Source organism: Martes martes (assembly GCF_963455335.1).
Source record: "Martes martes genome assembly, chromosome: 16".
Lineage (NCBI taxonomy): Eukaryota > Metazoa > Chordata > Mammalia > Carnivora > Mustelidae > Martes > Martes martes.
This window is the reverse complement of record NC_137904.1, coordinates 61811422-61828577: the sequence shown is the minus strand read 5'-3', so window position 1 is coordinate 61828577 and position 17156 is coordinate 61811422. Positions and strand designations below refer to the sequence as shown.

General features: G+C 60.8%; 1 protein-coding gene across 2 annotated transcripts in view; it reads left to right on the top strand.

Moving 5' to 3' along the window:
• Positions 1 to 3546: 3546 nt before the first annotated feature.
• The window catches only part of DNAH17 (dynein axonemal heavy chain 17), a gene marked incomplete at its 5' end in the record, with an annotated part of 91969 nt that continues 78359 nt past the window's right edge, over positions 3547 to 17156 (top strand). For both annotated transcript variants that reach the window (XM_080826459.1, XM_080826458.1), the window contains 13 exons: positions 3547 to 3891; positions 4891 to 5084; positions 5856 to 6048; positions 6252 to 6351; positions 6527 to 6612; positions 6803 to 6928; positions 7827 to 7979; positions 8087 to 8173; positions 9722 to 9889; positions 10184 to 10300; positions 13971 to 14236; positions 14376 to 14571; positions 16302 to 16448. In XM_080826459.1, the coding sequence (XP_080682585.1) occupies positions 3547 to 3891; positions 4891 to 5084; positions 5856 to 6048; positions 6252 to 6351; positions 6527 to 6612; positions 6803 to 6928; positions 7827 to 7979; positions 8087 to 8173; positions 9722 to 9889; positions 10184 to 10300; positions 13971 to 14236; positions 14376 to 14571; positions 16302 to 16448 (2178 nt within the window). The remainder of the gene's footprint in view (positions 3892 to 4890; positions 5085 to 5855; positions 6049 to 6251; positions 6352 to 6526; positions 6613 to 6802; positions 6929 to 7826; positions 7980 to 8086; positions 8174 to 9721; positions 9890 to 10183; positions 10301 to 13970; positions 14237 to 14375; positions 14572 to 16301; positions 16449 to 17156) is intronic.

Here is a 17156-nt window from a genome sequence, read left to right as displayed (position 1 = left end):
CCATTCCCAAAGGGCCCGCTGTTCCTGCTGCAACGTGGACAGCGTGTCCGTATCGAGAGCTGGTTGAGCCTCCTAGAAAATGGGTCCTCCTCTGTCTTCTCTGCGCAGGCGGGACCTCAGGTGTGACCCACCAGGAGCTCCAGGTCACCCACGCGTCCCTCCTTCACAGCAGGCACAGCACCCACCCTGCAGCCCTAGGGCGGGAGTTCGAGGACGAGGGGGCAGCTCCCTGAACCCCTTGCACATCCACGATTTCAGCAGGAGACATTTGATCTTTGTGTCTCACGGACACAGACCCCAGGGAAGCACAATCGTATGGAAACTGGACCACCTAGACCTGGATCTAGCGCTTCACACAAGCGATGGGGCTCCAAGGGAAGAAGGGCGCCGCAAATACTGGGTTGGATGAGGTTCAACAGGCCTCCTTGCTGCGGGACTTCTCAGAGCCTTTGTTCCCTCAGTGATACTTACAGAAGGCCTGCCAGGGCCCAGACACGGTGCCACGTGCTTCAAGGGCAGGGCTCATCCAGAAGGCTGGGTGATGGGAACTCCTGTCTCGACGGCTTCTGTGGCTCCGGGCGCTGGACACGAGCTCCTTCCCTGACAGCTAATGATGTAAATACCTGTTCATGTGCTTATTGGCCATTTGTATGTCTTGGAGAAAAGTTGATCTATGCCCTTTGCCCATTTCGCATTATATTGTTTGTATTTTTATTATTATTATTACTTTTAAAGATTTTACTTATTCAGAGAGAGAGATTAAGCGGGGGTGGGAGAAGGGCAGAGACCGAGGGGGAAGCAGATTCTCTGCTGAGCAGGGAGCCTGATGCGGGCTCGATCCCAGGACCCTGAGACCATGAGTCCTGACCTGAGCCAAAGGCAGACGATTAACCAACTGAGCCACCCAGGCGCCCCAGTGTTTCTATATTGTGTTACGAGTTACATATGTATACTGAGTACCAATCCCTTATCAGATAGAAGACGTGAAAATACGTGACCCCATTCTGCGGGTGGTCTTCTCACTTTCTTTATAGTACCCTTTGAAGCCCCCCAATTTTTAATTTCCATGATGCCCCACTTATCCATTATTTTCTTGATCTCGTGCTTTCCGTGTCCTCTCTTAAGAAACCACTGCTTCGGGGCGCCTGGGGGGCTCAACCATTACGCATCTGCCTTCGGCTCAGGTCATGATCCCAGGGACCTGGGATCGAGCCCTGCATCGGGCTCTGCTCGGTGGGAGGCCTTCTTCTCCCTCTCCCACTCCCCCTGTTTGTGCTCCCTCCCTGGCTGTGTCTCTCTCTGTCAAATGAATAAATAAAATCTTTAAAAAGAGAAAGAAAGAAACTGCTGCTTCCTCCAAGGTTGTGGAAATCTACTCGCAGTTCTTACTGGAAGGGCTTTCTGGTTGTAGCTCTCACAGGTCTTTGGTCCAGTTTCAGTTAATTTTTGTAGGTGGTGTGAGGTAGGGGTGAGTGTGGGCGTCCGCATGTCCCAGCGCCATCTCTCGGAAAGCCTGCTCCGCCCCCGCTGGCCTGTCTTGGGACCCCCCGTCTCACACCAGCTGCCCATAACTGTGGTGACTCCCGGGCCCTCCGTTCCGGTCCAGGGATCTGGACGTCCAGCCCCGCTCCAGCAGCTCTCCGTTCGGACTACTGTGGTTTTATAGGAGATGTTGAGCTTGGGAAGCGTGAGCCCCCCAACCTCGTTCTTCTTCAAGATCGTTTTGGCTCTCCTTGGCCCCTCACGTTTCCTTGTGATAGGGAGGACCGACATTCCCATTTCTGCAAGAAACGTGGCTGGGATTTTGGCCGGGATTGTGCTGAATCTGGGTCGGTCACAGATAAGTCTCAGGAGCGTCATCATCTTAACCAGAGGAAGCCGTCGGAGCTGTGAACGTGGGATGCCCCTTCATGCTCCCACGTATTTAATTTCTTTCAGCGATGTTCCGTGGTCTTCAGTTTTTAAGTCTCGCGCTCCCTTTTAAAATGTAATCCTAAGTAGGGCGCCTGGGTGGCTCAGTTGGTTAAGCGACTGCCTTCGGCTCAGGTCATGATCCTGGAGTCCCGGGACCGAGTCCCACATCGGGGTCCCTGCTCGGCGGGGAGTCTGCTTCTCCCGCTGACCTCTCTCCTCTCGTGCTCTCTCTCTCTCTCAAATAAATAAATAAATAAAATCTTTAAAAAACAATAAAAAATAAAAACAAAACAATAAACTTTTAAAATTTAATCCCAAGTATTTTATTCTTTCTGATGCTTGTATAAGTGAAATTGTGAGCAGAATTGTTCTGATGTTATTGTAAGTGGAAATTGTTTTCTGAATTTCGTTACCAGGTTGCAGTGAGTATTAGTGTGGGGTAAGTCAGGATGCATGTTACGACGTCTCCATGCCTGTAAAGGGAAGCATAAAAGATGTATAATAACCAAGGTAATGAGAGGGGACGAAATAATAAAAATTGTATAATCCAGAAGCAGGAGAGAAAGGAGAACTCGGGAAGACAATAGACGTAAATCCCAGCGTGTGTGGGTCACAGGGACTGGAAGGGGACTGAACGCTCCAGTTCAAAGGCAAAAAGATGGTTCAACTGATTTAAAAAATACTACAGTCGGGGTGCCAGGGTGGCTCCGTCGATGAAGCGTCTGCCCTGGGCTCAGGTCGTGGTCCCGGGGTCCTGGGATAGAGCCCTGCATCGGGCTCTCTGCTCCGTGGAGAATCTGCTTCTCCCTCTGCCTCTGCCTGTCCCCCTGTTCATGCTCACGGGCTCTGGCTCTCTCTCAAATAAATCTTTAAAAGTAATAAAATAAAATAAAATAAAATAAAATAAATATTACAGTCCGAGAGCCTCCCCACTGCGGCAGGCCATGGAGCCTTGCTTGTTTGCCGCACCCCCACAGGTCCCTCAGGTCCCAAGGAGAAGGTTCTAGAAGTCCCAGGTGCTGAGGGGACCCGCGGAAGTTCCATGACAGTTGGAGCCCCTCCAGGAAAGGGAGCCATTTTCCTTCCTGGTCTGGGAAGGAGCTGCCTGTCCGTTGGCCCTGCCGACGACGGGAACGGCGTCTACCAGCGGGTGAGCCTTTCCCTGTGGGAGGGGAGCTCCTTCTGGGCTCTGCTGTACCCCGGGGGTGTGAGCCGCCTTCCCCGGGACCCTTCAACCTGACGCTGCTCTGGTCTGGCCTCCCCCCACGCCCCACCCGCGGACCCCCTGGCTGCGACCGTCTCCTGGCCTCCCTTCTCCCCAGCGCCCCCTCTGCCTTTCCCACTCTTACCTTCCCGGTCCCAGCTCACGCGAGCACACGCCCCCCTGTGCGGTCCTCGCCCCAGGGCCACGACGGTCCAGCCAGGGCAGACAGCCAGGACCCCCGTGTCCCTCCCTGCCCCCAGCCCACGCCCAGCGGAAGAGCAGCCATTCGAGGGGGACCTCGTCGCCCGGCTTGGTCGGGTCAGAGGATTCGAGCGGCTCCGGAGACAGGCGCGGAGTGAGCCCCCCCGCGCGTGGTGCTGTGTCAGCGTCTCTGTGCCCGGGGCAGCTGACCACGCTCTAAGGCCACGATGACCATCACGCCGGATGTCAGGCTGGAGTACTTAGAGGGCATCGCGTCCCTCATTCTGAAGTTCAAGCCGGACAAGTGGGGCAAGCTGATCGGGGCCGAGGAGAACATGGCCTTACTCACGGATTTCTTGGAGAAGCCGGACGTCCTGGTTCTGGTGCTGACGCTCAGTCCCGCCGGCATGATCGTCCCCTGCCTGGGCTTCCCCGCCTCCCTCAAGTCCAAGGGGGTCTACTTCATCAAGAAGGGACGGGAGAACCTCAGCAAGAACACCTACAAGGACCGGCTCATCTACGGGGACATAAGCCCCGCGCCCGTGGAACAGCTGATCGCTGTCGTGGAGGAGGTGGGTGCCCGGGGGAAGGCCGCGCCGGGGAACCATCTCTGTTCCTCGCCCTGTCGTGAGTGGCCGAGAGCCCTGCGGCCCACGGGCCAGCAGCGTTGGGCTCCCTGGGAGCGGGTCAGAGGCCCTGGTGTGCAGACACACCCGCATTCGACCCGACCTGCAGGCGGTGCTGTGCCCCCGAGGGCTGAGAGGCCCCAGCCAGCGCCTTGTCCTCACTCAGTCTCCTTAGGAGCTCAGGGTGCCCCGGGCACGGCCCCCGCCCACAGCGTCAGAGGGTGGGGGTCTCTTGGTCCCGGTAGATGGGTTCCCCAGCTCTGAGACTTCGAGTGAGGACTCAGGCCAGTCTGCCCTCACATTGGGAAGAGGAGCCTGGTGGGCCTGGAGCGGGAGTGCTCGGGCGTCGGTGTGAGTCTGCTGGGGCTGCTGTGACAAGGGACCACAGTCCTGGGGGTGGAGGTCCCAGACCCAGGCGAGGGCAGGGCCTGTCTCTTCTGCAGCCTTTCTCCTGGACTTGTAGACGCTGTCTGCTCCCCACGTCCTCACCTGGTTGTCCTTCTGTCTGTCCGTATCCACACCTCTCCTTGTAAGGACACCGGTCACATGGGGTTTGGGCTCATCCATGGGACTTCATTTTAACTTAGTCCCCTCTTGAAAGGCTTATCTCCAAAGACAGCCACAGCCAGAGGGACTGGGGTTGGGGCTTCAACATGCAAACCTGGGGGGCCCGGCTCGGCCCCTAACAGCCCTCCAAGGCAGCACGGGCCATCTGCTTCCAGCAAGCCCTGTGAGCCACTGCTCGGAGACCTGGGGTTCCCTTCTCAAAGGCGGCTTTGCTGCTGGGCCATCGGCCTGCGTCTGCACGCCCCTCCCGGCCACGCCTCCTTCTGGCGTGGGCTCAGTTTCCCCGGGAGGGCTCCAGGCACCGAGGGCTCCGAGTTCCTCCTGGGAGCCACCGGGTCGGAGGAGGCCTGGGCGCGCGTAAGGAGCTGTTCCTTCCAGGTGCTCTACTCCCTGTTAAACCAAAGCGAAAACTTGAGCGGTTGGCCCCGGGTGGTCTCGGAAGACATCGTCAAGCAAGTCCACAAGCTGAAGAACGAGATGTTTGTGATGGGCGGCAAGATCAAAGGGAAGACGCTGCTGCCCATCCCGGAGCACCTGGGGAGTCTGGACGGCACGCTGGAGTCCATGGAGAGGTAGGCGGCCCAGCCCAGCTCCTGGCCAGCCGGAAGAGTCGCTGACCCGTGACCCCCAGGGAGGAAACACGAGAGGGCAGACGGTACCGTGAGGTGCTGAGTCTGAGGTCAAAGGCACTCGGGCAGGACAGGAGGGGCTGCTGGAGCCCCTCTCCCATCGTGTGAGGTGGGCACCAGTCCGGGCGTCCCACGCCCTGCAGATGGTGTCACACAGCCAGGAAAAGGGGGTATCCAGATTTAGGACGTGGGTACTGAGGGGCACTGAGGGGTGCCGAAGGGGTTTTCAACAGGTAGAGACCATGAATCTAGGTAGTGGTGGTGGCGTCCCGGAGGCCCCGGGACGCACAAGGACTCCGCATGCCCTCGCACCTGCCCGACCTCCGTTGGCAGCTGGCTGGAGTGTGGGGCTCTTGGAGCGGCTGCCTGGTGGCAGTGTGTTCCGTGTACACACATCAGGGGGTGACGGCCCCTGGGGGGGCTCACTATGCAGGCAGGTTCTCCACTGGGAGTGGTCCACGGACCCCGCCGCATGTGCCTGTATGACCCTAGTAAGGACGGCCGGGAGAGCCACCGTGGACGTGGGCTTCGTGCCACACTTGGCCTCTCTGAGCTGGATCTGGGCACTTCTCCAGCCTCCCCCGGGGTGGCTGTGAGGAGCGTGGGATGGGGGCCAGATGGGGCCTGCTGTCCCAGGGCTACCGGGGAGGGCAGTGCTGGCAGAACCCATCCCTGCGGCTGGGAGAGCATCCTGCCCCCCCACCTGCTGTGCAGGATCCCCTCTGCTCTGGACAACTCGCTGCTGCACGCCATCGAAACCATCATCATCGACTGGTCGCACCAGATCCGGGACGTGCTGAGCAAGGACTCGGCCCAGCCCCTGCTGGACGGCCTCCACCCCCTGCCCCGAGTGGAGTTTGAGTTCTGGGACGCTCGGCTGATGAATCTCAAATACATCCACGAGCAGGTGACTGTCCCCCACCCTGCAGCGGTGACCCGGCCTCTGTGGTGCGGCAGCCAAGGGCCCACGTGCCGGCCAGGCCGATTCCTAAGGGGACCCGGAGAACCCACACGGAAGTCCTGGGCTCCAGCCGCCGCGGGGTCAGGTGCCTTTTGTGTGGGGCCTCCGAGTCCCTCTGGAAAGGCTCATGTTCCTGTTCTCTGTGTCAGCTGAACAGGCCCAAAGTGAACAAAATAGTTGAGATCCTGGAAAAAGCCAAGAGTTGCTACTGGCCAGCCCTGCAGAACGTGTACATGAACGTCATGGACGGTGAGCTGGGGAAGCGGCGGGAGCCTTCCGCGGGGGGCCGGGGCCCCTGCCCACAGGCGGCTTCCTCCGGGGAAGGTCCTGGGTCTCGAGGGAGCCGGTGGCCGTGCACGTGGGGCCGCCCGGCCCCATCTCTGACCGCTGGAGGTGCGCGAGCCCTGGTCCTCATTCCGTGCAGGCCTGAAGGAGGCCAGCGACATTGTTCTGCACCTGAAGCCTCTGCGGGTCCTGCTGGAGGAGACGGAGCAGGCCGACTTCACGACGGTGCGCCGGCCCGAGACGGCCGCTCGCGGGGGCTGGTCTGGCGTCTTAGGGGCGCGGGGGCTGTGGGCTTCCTGGCCGGGAGGGGCTGCATGGTCCCGGGGACTGCCTCCTCCTTCCCCTCTGGGGTCCCCCCCACCGCCACCCAGAGCCGCAGAGGGCGGAGAGTGCACGCCCGCCCGTCTCTCCGCAGCTCCCGACCTTCATCGTGAAGGTGCTCTACACCATCTGCTTCATCTGGGCCACGTCCGAGTACTACAACACGCCCTCCAGGGTCATCGTCATCCTGCAGGAGTTCTGCAACCAAATCATCGAGATGGTAACCCCGCCCGCCACGCCGCCCCCTCCTCCCGACGGGCGCCTCTCCCTTTCTGCTCGGCTTCCCCCCTGCCCGCGTTCCTGGGCAGTTTTTTGTTTGTTTATTTGTTTAAGATTTATTTTATTTATTTGGGGGGAGAGAGAGAGGGAGAGCGAGCGAGCGCATGTGCTCATGAGTAGGGGGAGAAGCGGAGGGACAGAAGGCCCAAGCAGACCCACTGAGCACAGAACCCGACACGGGCCTCGAACCCAGGACTCTCACCCAACAACGGACACTCACCCAACAACGGCACGCGGGCACCCCTCCTGGGCAGTTTAAAAACAGGCAAAGACTTGCCCCCCCACCCCCGCCCCGGGGCAGTGTCAGCCCAAGGGGCCCCGCCCTGGGCGGGAGGAGGAAAGGACTCGGCCAGGGTCGTGGGGTTCATCTGCGGCGACACCGAGCTGCCTCCTGTCTCCCTCAGCACAGACTCCCTGTCTTCTCCCTTTTCACAAGCACCCGCCTTCGCCAGCCACGAGTGTTTGGGTTGGGGCTGCCCGGGTGTGTGGAAATCGTGCCTGCTGCCCGGGAAGGCACGGTGGGCAGGATCCTGGCTCCGGGGGCAGGACTGGATTTCCCGGGCTGGTGGGGCTCCCAGTCATCTGGGACCAGAATCTGTCGCTGCTGCAGCCGTCGCGGGGGGCTGCGGGGCCGGGCGGGGAGGCAGCCCGGCCTCCTGGAAACAGCCCGGCAGCGGGCAGCCCGGTCGGGACGTGGACCTCAGGGACCGCTGACGTGTCCGAAGGAGCGGACCGTGGGCCCCGGTTCGGGCTGTTCGTAGCCTGCCGAGCGGCCTGCCGGCCTGGACGTCACCCCAGAGGGCTCGTGAGGACCACGCGATGTCTTCTCCTCTGCCCAGACGCGCAGTTTCCTGAGCCCGGAAGAGGTGCTGAAAGGCTTGCAGGGAGAGACGGAGGAGGTTCTGGGCAGCGTCTCTCTGTCCCTGGGCGTCCTGAAGGAACTCTACCGCACCTACGACTTCTGCTGCGCAAACATGAAGCTTTTCTTTAAGGTCAGGCCCGGCTTCAGAGCAAGTTCAAGGACACGTGGGCGCCGGTCCCGCGGGCGACTGCGGGAACGTTTGAGGCCCCCACGGCCTCCTCTCTGTCTCTCTTGTAGGACAAGAAGCCGGTGCCCTGGGAATTCCCTTCCTCTCTGGCATTTTCCAGGGTGAATGACTTCTTCCGTCGCGTCCAGACCATTGAGGTAAAGGTGAAGTGTGGTTCAGGCGGGCCTCAGCAGAGCTGCCTCTCCCGTCCGTGTCCCACGTCCTCTTCTCCCGGTGGGAGAATGAAAGCCGCACCCAAGCGTCCGCGTTGTGGGGAAACCGAGTCAGGGGCCGGCCTCCTCCGCGCCCGGAGTCGTCGGCGAAGAACAAAAGTGGCCCATCTGGAGAGGCTTCTCCCCCAACCCATGCCTTGTGTCCGCGGGCGGGCTGATGACGAATTACGCGGGCATCGTCAGGAAGCTGGGTGGCCATGGGCGAGGGTTAGCGGGCTCGGTTAGGACAAGTGCGAGCGGGGGAGGGGCAGGACCCTGCGGAAGGACTGTCAGATACACGGACGGACACAGAGCAAATGAACATTTTTAACTGGTTCAAGATGACGGCTGAGGAGCCGGGGAGGCACCAAGGCATAAACGCGTGGGCAGGACGAGAGAATTTTGTTTCTTGTTTGTGATTTTCCGTATGGAAACTCAGACTACTCACACCGTTGGAAGGGGAGAATCACCCCGGAATCCTGGGGCACTGGTGTTTCCGGTGGTCTCCGCCCTCTGCAGTGGCTTTGGGCGGGCCTGGCTGGTCTTCTCCACAGCTGCGGGCGGGTGGACCAGGCCCACTTAGGACAGCAAATTTGCATCGCAGGGTTCCTCGTGCCCAGAGCTCCCAGGTCCTGAGTCAGGGTGAGCTGGCTGGGAAGGGAGGTCACCCGGCTGTCCCCTCCCTCCTCCGGCAGCACGAGCCCCGAGCTCAGGGCACACGGCCCTGCTGCTGCTTCTTGTTGGGTCCACTTTGGTGACGGCACTTGGGGACGACGGCCCCCGCCCGGCGCTGGCTGAGGGGCGTGGCGTGAGCACCACGCGAGCATCGCACGTGGGGTCCCCAAGGAGCCTTGGGGATCCAGATCGGGAAACGAGAGCCTCACACAGATGCGGGGGGGTGATGCGTGAGGGCGCCGGGTGTGATGAAACGCCGGAGGAGGAGCGCGGAGAGTTCTGGAAAGGGAAGCACCGCCGGGGGCCCAAATAGCAGGAGAAGCTCCCAGGAGGGGAAGAGGCGAAACCCCCGGGTCGGAGGAAGTAGGACTTGGAGGCGCCTCCGTCGGGCGTCCCCTGCGGGAGGGGGGACCCTTTCAGATCACCGTCGGGGCCGGGTCTGGGTGCCAAGGGCCTTCCAGGAAGCAGAGATTTGACGCTGAGTCCGACACGAGGAACCCCCCGAGGTTCCGACGCTTCGCGCCACAGCTGAGGACCTGGGGGCCCTGGGAGAGCGGGTGTGTGTAGAGGGGGCTTTCAGCCAGAGCGGGGTCCGGACGAGAGCCCCACCTCGTCTCCCCCTTCTCCGTGTTCACCCCTCACTGTTCCAGAAAGGACTTCGGAGGACAGAAATAAACAAGGTGTCCCCCCCACTACCTTGCTGCCGGGTGGCCCGGGTCAGAGGCCCGTTCTCCCTCCCTGGTTCCTCCCCGCTGGGGGCAGGGACCGACCTGTTGGGTTGAGTTAAGAAGATTCCTGGGCTCCTTTTTCCTCCACCAGGATCTTTATAAAACAGCTATTGAGTTTCTGAAACTGGAGAAGATTGAGCTCGGGGGCGTGAGGGGGAACATCCTCGGCAGCATGGTCACGCGGATTTACGACGAGGTCTTCGAGCTGGTGAAGGTTTTTGCCGAATGCAAATATGACCCCTTGGACCCTGGAGATTCGGTAAATCGGGGTGGGGGGTGGACTTGGCTGGACCCACGTCAGATGCCCCAGGAGTGGGGAGACACGTGGAGGGAGTGTGGGTCACGTTCTGAAGATGTCCCCGAAACCAGCCGCCCGTGGGGGCATCCCCATGACCGTGAACACCCTCAGACGGAGCCCCGAAACCTGCCGGTGGGGGCCGCGACGGGGGGGCAGGGTCCGAGAGAGCATCCCACCCCCGGCTTTGCGTGCTGATCACCAGGCAAAACAAACAAACAAACAAACAACTGATTACCAGTTTTAATTCACTTTCAGAGTTTTGACGAAGATTACGCAGATTTTGAGACCAAAATTCAAGACCTGGACAGGCGGCTGGCCACGATCTTCTGCCAAGCGTTTGACGACTGTAGCTCTATCGAGTCCTGTACGAAGGTCGGTGTGGGCCGGGGCCTGCAGGCTGCGAGCCGTCATCCGGGGGCCACCCAGGGCGGACCGGGTGGTGCGGCCGTCGTGGGGAGCTCCTGCTGGGTTCGGTGGCCTCCTCGTAGAGTTAAAAGAGGGAATGAGGGTGAGAGGACAGTGGCTTCACTGCGTCTCACTAGTAGGGGTGTCCGCTCATTCTTACTCATCGCTCCCCCTGCTGGAAGGGACCAAAGGTCAGAGGCAACGTTGCCGTGAAAACACAGCCCAGACCCTCTTTGACCTGCCGGGTCGCATCTGCACCCTCTTCTACACGTGAGACCCCGCGAGCCGCCCGACACCCTTACTGGGGACCCGCCTCTGGGTGGCGGCGGGCTGGCCGGGAATTGTCGTCCTCTGTGGGTGCTTTTCTGTGCTGTCCCAAGTTGCGAGCGTAAAGCATGCAGCACTTTTACTGGGAAAAAGGAAATGATGTTATGGAAGAGAATGTTAAAAAGAGATGGTCAGAACACACCAGAACTCCTGGAGACCATCGGCTCAAGAGAGAAACACAAAGGCCGATACACGAGGACGTGGGAGTTTGACCTTGTGAGCCCCTGGGAAAGCCACCGGGAAAGCAGCGGCAAGGTGGCACCTGCCACCGGCCGAGCTGGTTAGATCGTGAGGAGCTGGGCAGGCCGGTGTGCCGCAGTCCCCACCGCTCCATACTGTCCCAGCCCTGCCCTTCTTCCTGCATTTCTCTGGCCTGCCTTGCCCTGGACAAACCACCGAAGGGGGGATCCCTGGAGACGGATCTACAGTTCATCTGGAGAACAGGGACTGAGCATTTAAATGAGTGAATATTTGTATATACGTGAGTGGCTTTTTCTATCTGCCTAGTGTTACGCGTGTTTTCCGACCAGGTCACTCAGTAGGTCTGAGCTGCCTCGTCCCTTCTCTTGGCAAAGCCTCGGTTGCTGCTGGCAGTTTGGTGCCCGCAGGAGACACCCCATAATTATTATAGGACCTTAGGTCCCACGCCATGTGCTAAACTCGTTACCTGTGTTATCCATCCCATTTTTGCCAGCTTGGACAAGTCAAGACGCCTGCCCGGGGCCACACAGTCAGCCGGTTAGTAGGGGAGGCAGGACCCAAGACCATCCCTGAGTTGGCCAGATCGGAAGGCAGTGGGCGTGGCCTGGGCAGCTCAGGGTACTGGCCGTCTTTCTGGATCTCCCCAACACAGATGCCAGGACATTCCTTTGTTTTTTAGACATCGTTTTTTTAAAATGCAAATACAAGGGAACTTGAGAGTCTGCCTTGTAAGGAGCAATTGGGTCTGAGATTGTGTTGGTGCTCCCAGCGGAGCATCAGTGAGTGAAAACCCACACAGCACCTCAACGCCGTTCCCTCCTCTGGAATGCCCCCCGTCCAAAGCAGGCAGGCGAGGTCTCCCCCATCCGGGCCTACCTGCCGGCCCTCCCCTCCCCAGGTGTGTATTGATCTCTCCGTGTCCGTTGTCTTCCCGACTAGATTATCAACTCCCCGGGGACAGGCACTTGATTTGGACACACAGTAGGTGCTTCCAAGCTTTCCCCGTGGAGGGAACCGGCTCCAGCCGCGGGAGGGGAGTTGTACTGGGGTCACGGGGCTCCAAGGCTGTCCGTGTGGAAGGTGCCCGAACACAGGTTTCTAGCCAGGCCTGTAACCTGGAAAGACCCCCACCTCCCCGCTGTGATGGGGTCTCTGAAACTCAAAGATCGCGTGGGAGCTCGCTGAGGGCGGGCGAGCTGGGCGGATAGCCTGCCTCGTCTCCTGTAAGGGGTTAAAGGGGGGAGCGGAGGAGGCAGCACCCCCACACTCCCCACCCGTGGGCTCTGACGTGGTGCTGTTGTCTAGTCCAGGGGAAGGATCTGGGCTGTGGAGGCCAAATCAACAAGCCCGTTGCCTTCGTGATCAGGGGTCGGGTCAGCACTCTGAGGGGTGGGGTGGCTGGGAGGAAACCTCCCTGACCCCCAGGCACCCGCAGGACCATGCCCCACGCCCCATCCACCAGGAGCTAAGCCTGCACCTCGGCCTTCCCAGGGAGCTCACCCCCCTCCTACTGCTGGCCTCAATCTGGCTTCCAAGTGTGCGACTCTCCCTCCTGGACTGGGGCGCGTTTCCTCTCCTGCTTGACACAACCCCGTGCCCTAATGAGGACGGGCCCTGGGGCTCCCTCCTTCCCAGTGCCTCCTCCGTTCCCTGCAAGTTCCCCAGCTGCCCCCATGCGCTTCTCAGTGTCAGGAATTCACACGCAGCCAGGGAAGTTCTAGAGCAATTTTCCGCATGGTCTCCTGGTGGAAAATAAAATTAGCTTTCGTCCCAGGAGCCAGGAGCCAAAAACTATGTAGACGTGAAAAAGAGAGGAGCACGGGAGGGGAGCAAGCGACAAGACGTCAGGGGGTCACGAACCTGCAAGATGCACCTTTTTTCTCGCAAGAAGACAGGTCGCTTTTGCAGGAAGTGGCACCAGCGACCCCATGCGTCCCCCAGACCCCTGCGGGGAGCTGAGAGCATCTGGGTTCCATTTCTCCCAGCATCTAGCTTGCCCTGTCTGGCTTTTGGGGACCTGCAGATCTCTCCTCTTTTTTCTGCAGCCATGTCTCCCTCTTGCCTGAAAAGGCCATTTTGGGGACATCGTCCTAGTCTTTACACCAAAAACTGGGGCAAATCCAAGACAGGGTCCGGTGCCCTTAGGCACTCAGGGCTGGGCGACTGTGTGGTCTGAGAGCGCCATTGACTCCCGTTTGCCTCGAGGGTGGCTCTCCTGGCCTGGGTCTGGCTGACCTCGGGCTGGCCGTGGAGCTTCCAGAACTCTCTTTCTCCGGGTTCTAGGAAGACCCCGTCCCCACCCCGTCAGGCCCAGCCCAGGGCCTGTACTGCCCCTTGGCTCCTCCACGCCCTGACCTGGGGTGGTGATCTTTTAGGAAATTCTCCATCTGATTCCAGCCGGCACCGAACCGAAATACCCAGATAAAGTAGCTTCCTTCTTCTACTCAGCTTCTCGTTTGGCAAACGATTGCTCCTGTCTAGCAGACCTAGACGGTGACGGTGATGAACCCTCCACCTGGAGAGGTACTCGGCACCGTCACTGCTTTCAGAACTGTGCCGGGACGCCTCCTGGACGAATTCAGGTCAATGGCAACCAGCGGGCAGGTCCGCAGGCCCAGCCTTTCCTCTCCCAGAAAGGACACGTGACCGGGCACATGGGCTGTCCCTGTTCCTCGGGGACTCAGGGAACCTGGGCTTAAATCCCCAGGGTCATGGCCTCTACACGTCCCCAGGCTCCCTCTGGGACTGCCTCCGGTCCTCGGGGGCCGCGTCTCTGGCTTCCCACCCTCGTCGGCCTCCGAGCTCATTTCCGGGGTCCCCACCCCCACGCCCACCTCCAACCGGTCAGCCTGGCCTCTCCTGGGCCTGCAGTGTTTCCAGACCTCAGGCCTACTTCGTGCTGTTCGTGGGCAGCCACGTACCTGGGGCCTCCCCAGACGCCAACGTGAAAATCACAGAGGCCTAGACGTTCTCTGTCCCGATGGGGCAGGTGTTCTCGCCCCTGAAGTCTGGCCTCGCGCCTCGTGCCGGCCGCCGCGAGGTGGGGGCGATGCTGGGGACGGGGCCGGGGGCGGGGACCTTGGCGACACGCGCCTCTCGTCCCCCCCAGCTCCTGCACATGTGCGGCGGCCTCCTGGAGCGGCCCCTGATCCTTGCGGAGGTCGTGCCCAGGTACTCGGTCATGCTGGAGCTGTTTGACGCCGAGCTGGACAACACCAAGACCTTGTACGACGCGCAGCTCGCGGCCTCTGCGGACGGGCACGTCCCCCCGATCCACAAGAACATGCCCCCCGTGGCCGGGCAGCTCAAGTGGAGCCTGGAGCTGCAGGAGAGGCTGGAGACGCCCAGGCAGGACCTGAAGCACGTAGAGCACCCGTGAGTCGGGGCGCCGGCCACGGGGCCCCCGTGGGCATCACGCCTCCGCGGCTGCGGGGGAGGGGGGGCTCTCCCGGTGCCCCGAGAGCCGGCAGGGCGCTGAAGGGACCCCCTCACCGCCCCATCTGACCGACGGCAGGGTCATGTCCAGCTCGGAGGCCAAGCTCATCTACGAGAAGTACGAGGAGATGATGGGGCTGCTGCGGGCCTACCGCGAGAAGACCTACCAGCAGTGGGTGGCCGGCGTGGACCAGGACTGCCACTTCAACCTGGGCCAGCCCCTGATACAGCGGGACCCCGTCACCAGCCTCATCCAGGTCAACTTCAGCAAAGAGGTGGGTGCCGTCCTGCCACGGGGCGCAGAAGGCGTCCGTGTCAGAGGCCCCGCGGGGACCAGGGCCCCTCAGCAGGTGGGGGGTGGGAGGAGCCCTATGCCCGTGGGTGCCGCCGAGGCCGGGCCCCTTCTCCTGAAACACAGACTTGTGGCGGCTGATGCCGATGACATACTTAGCTGAAGTTTTATTCCTTAAGGATCAGAGCGTGTCCGGGACGTATTTAAGATTTGAGACAGGATAGTAGCGTTGCGGAGAGCGGCTTCGGTGACGACACTCCCTCAAAGCCTGTCGGCCTTTCTTGGGCTCCCAGGGGGGGAACGCCAGGACGGACAGAAACACACAGAGGGAGGTCTTGGCAGGATCTGAACAAATGGGTCCTCCGGTTACGCCAGGCCAGGTGGAGAGAACTCACGCGTGAGCCGTGGGACCTGTGTCCGGGGCTGAAACCGGGCTAGTGAGCCGAGCCCCAGAGACCCCAGTGGGGTGGCCCGGATTCCTGCAAGGAGGCCCCTGTCCTGCTCTGAACCCCAGCGGTGATGTCAGGGAGGCCGATGTGAGGTTCCTTTGAAACCTCCCCTTCCACACAAATTCATTCTTTTTAAAGACCAACAAATATTTACTGAGCACCTACGTCGGCTATGCACTTAGGATAATTTAGTGAACCAGACAAAGGTCTCTGTCCTCCGGGAACTTACCTCTTACTGGGGGAGGAGGGAGGGGAGAAAGAGAGAGAGAGAGAGAGAGGAAGGGAGGGAGAGAGGGAGAGGGAGCAGGGGAGGGGCGGGAGGGGGTATACATTTGTGTGGAAGCAGCAGGAGGCCATGCTGGGGAGGTGCTGGCGAGTGGGGCGGGTGGGAGGGGCTTCGGCAGAGCTGGAGGACGGGGCACAGGTGAGGTTTCTGCTGTTGGCAGGAGAAGAGGTGAAGGAGGGGTGGGTGGAGGAGGGCGGAGGGCGGGGCACTGAGAGCGCCCAGGGCCACGGAGGGGACTCGGATTTCCCTTCTTAGTGACGTGGCTGCCCTGGCAAGTTTTGGAGCAGAGGTGAGCCCTGATGTGGTCTGTGTCTGTCCAGGTCCCCTCCAGGAGCCGGGGGTGGGGGTTGGGCAGGTGTAGGCGTGGGAAGACCAGTTAGGAGCCTTTTGCCATAATCCACGAGACAGACCATGAGAAGGTGGTGGCCCGGACCAGCGTGGCTGCGACCAGGGTGTGAGGGGCGACTGGATGTCGCTCATAGAGCCTGTGAGGTTGTGAGACTCTGACTGGGCTGGAAATAGAGTCGTTGAGGAGGACAGAACCAGCCCCAGCGTTTCTGGGCTGGACCGCTGGGAGGACAGAACTGCCACCAGCCAGAGGAGACGAGCAGAGCCGGCCTGCCCCGGAGACGGGGCCACGGCGGGCTGAGCCGTCAGCTGGACATCCGAAGGGAGGCACCGAGTGGGCAGGTGGATACCGGAGCCTGAGGGCGGGAGAGAGGTCTGGGCTGGGGGAGGTCACTGAGCTGGGAACAGACGCAGACGGATGACACCCTGGGACCCGCGGGCGTGCACATCTCCAGAGCGTCCGGCGAGCCCGACGGGGGTGACCGGGAGAGTCTGGTGTCCTGAATGCCAACAGGAGAGCATGTGCCCAGGACGGGGAGCGACCGGGGAGTGACCTGCCCTTGTGTTGCTGAGTGCCATACCCCTGGGGGGACGCCCTGACCTCTTCCGTGACCTTCGTTGGCCTGACAGCTGGTGGCAGTCCTGAGAGAGGTCAAGTACTTGGGCTTCCAGCAGCAGAAGGAGATCCCAAGCAGCGCCGAGAGTCTGTTCTCGCAGCGTGAGACCTTCCGGAAGTTTGTGGGCAACTTGGAGCTCATCGTCGGCTGGTACAATGAGGTGAGCTGAGGCAGTTTCATTTCGTTTTATTTGCCCAGTTTGGGGTTTTGTTTAGAATAAATGCGGCCGTAGGATCCCCCAAGGGCAACAGAGAAAGTGAGCACGTTTTCTGTGTCCGGATGAGGTTCGAGCCCCCCGGGGGCAGCGGTGATGGTGACGGACGCTTCCGCCGGGCTTCGGCTCCTGTTCTGGCTCCGCGACTGCTCCGAGGGGCTTTACTGCCCAAGCTGTATTTGCTCTGGGTCACATCAGAGTCATCCCGTTACATCCAGTAACGTGTAGCGGGTGGGCATCTCCCGGGATCGGCCGGGGTGACAGGTTTGCCAGCGGCACGCGGCGGGGAGGTGCCGTGGAAGAGCCCCCCGCTGAGGTACCCTAGATCGGGGCCCGGGGAGGCGGCAGGCGCACGTCAGCTCCGCGGATCAAGAATTCCTTTCGGGGAGCGCCTGGGGGGCTCAGTCGGTTGGGCATCCGACTCTTGATCTCGGCTCAGGTCTTGCTCTCAGGGTCGTGAGTTCAAGCCCCCGCTGGGCTCCACCCCTTTTGATCAGAGCTGGGGACCTGGTACAAGGAGTCCTGAAAAGGCTGGTTCTGAATAAAGTAACTGAATGGCCTTGGGGTCCACGCCTTTCGGGAACCAGGGCTGTTTGTTCAGAGCACCTCCTTTGGGCAAGACATCCCCTGGGGGCTGGGTCGGTAATTAGAAAG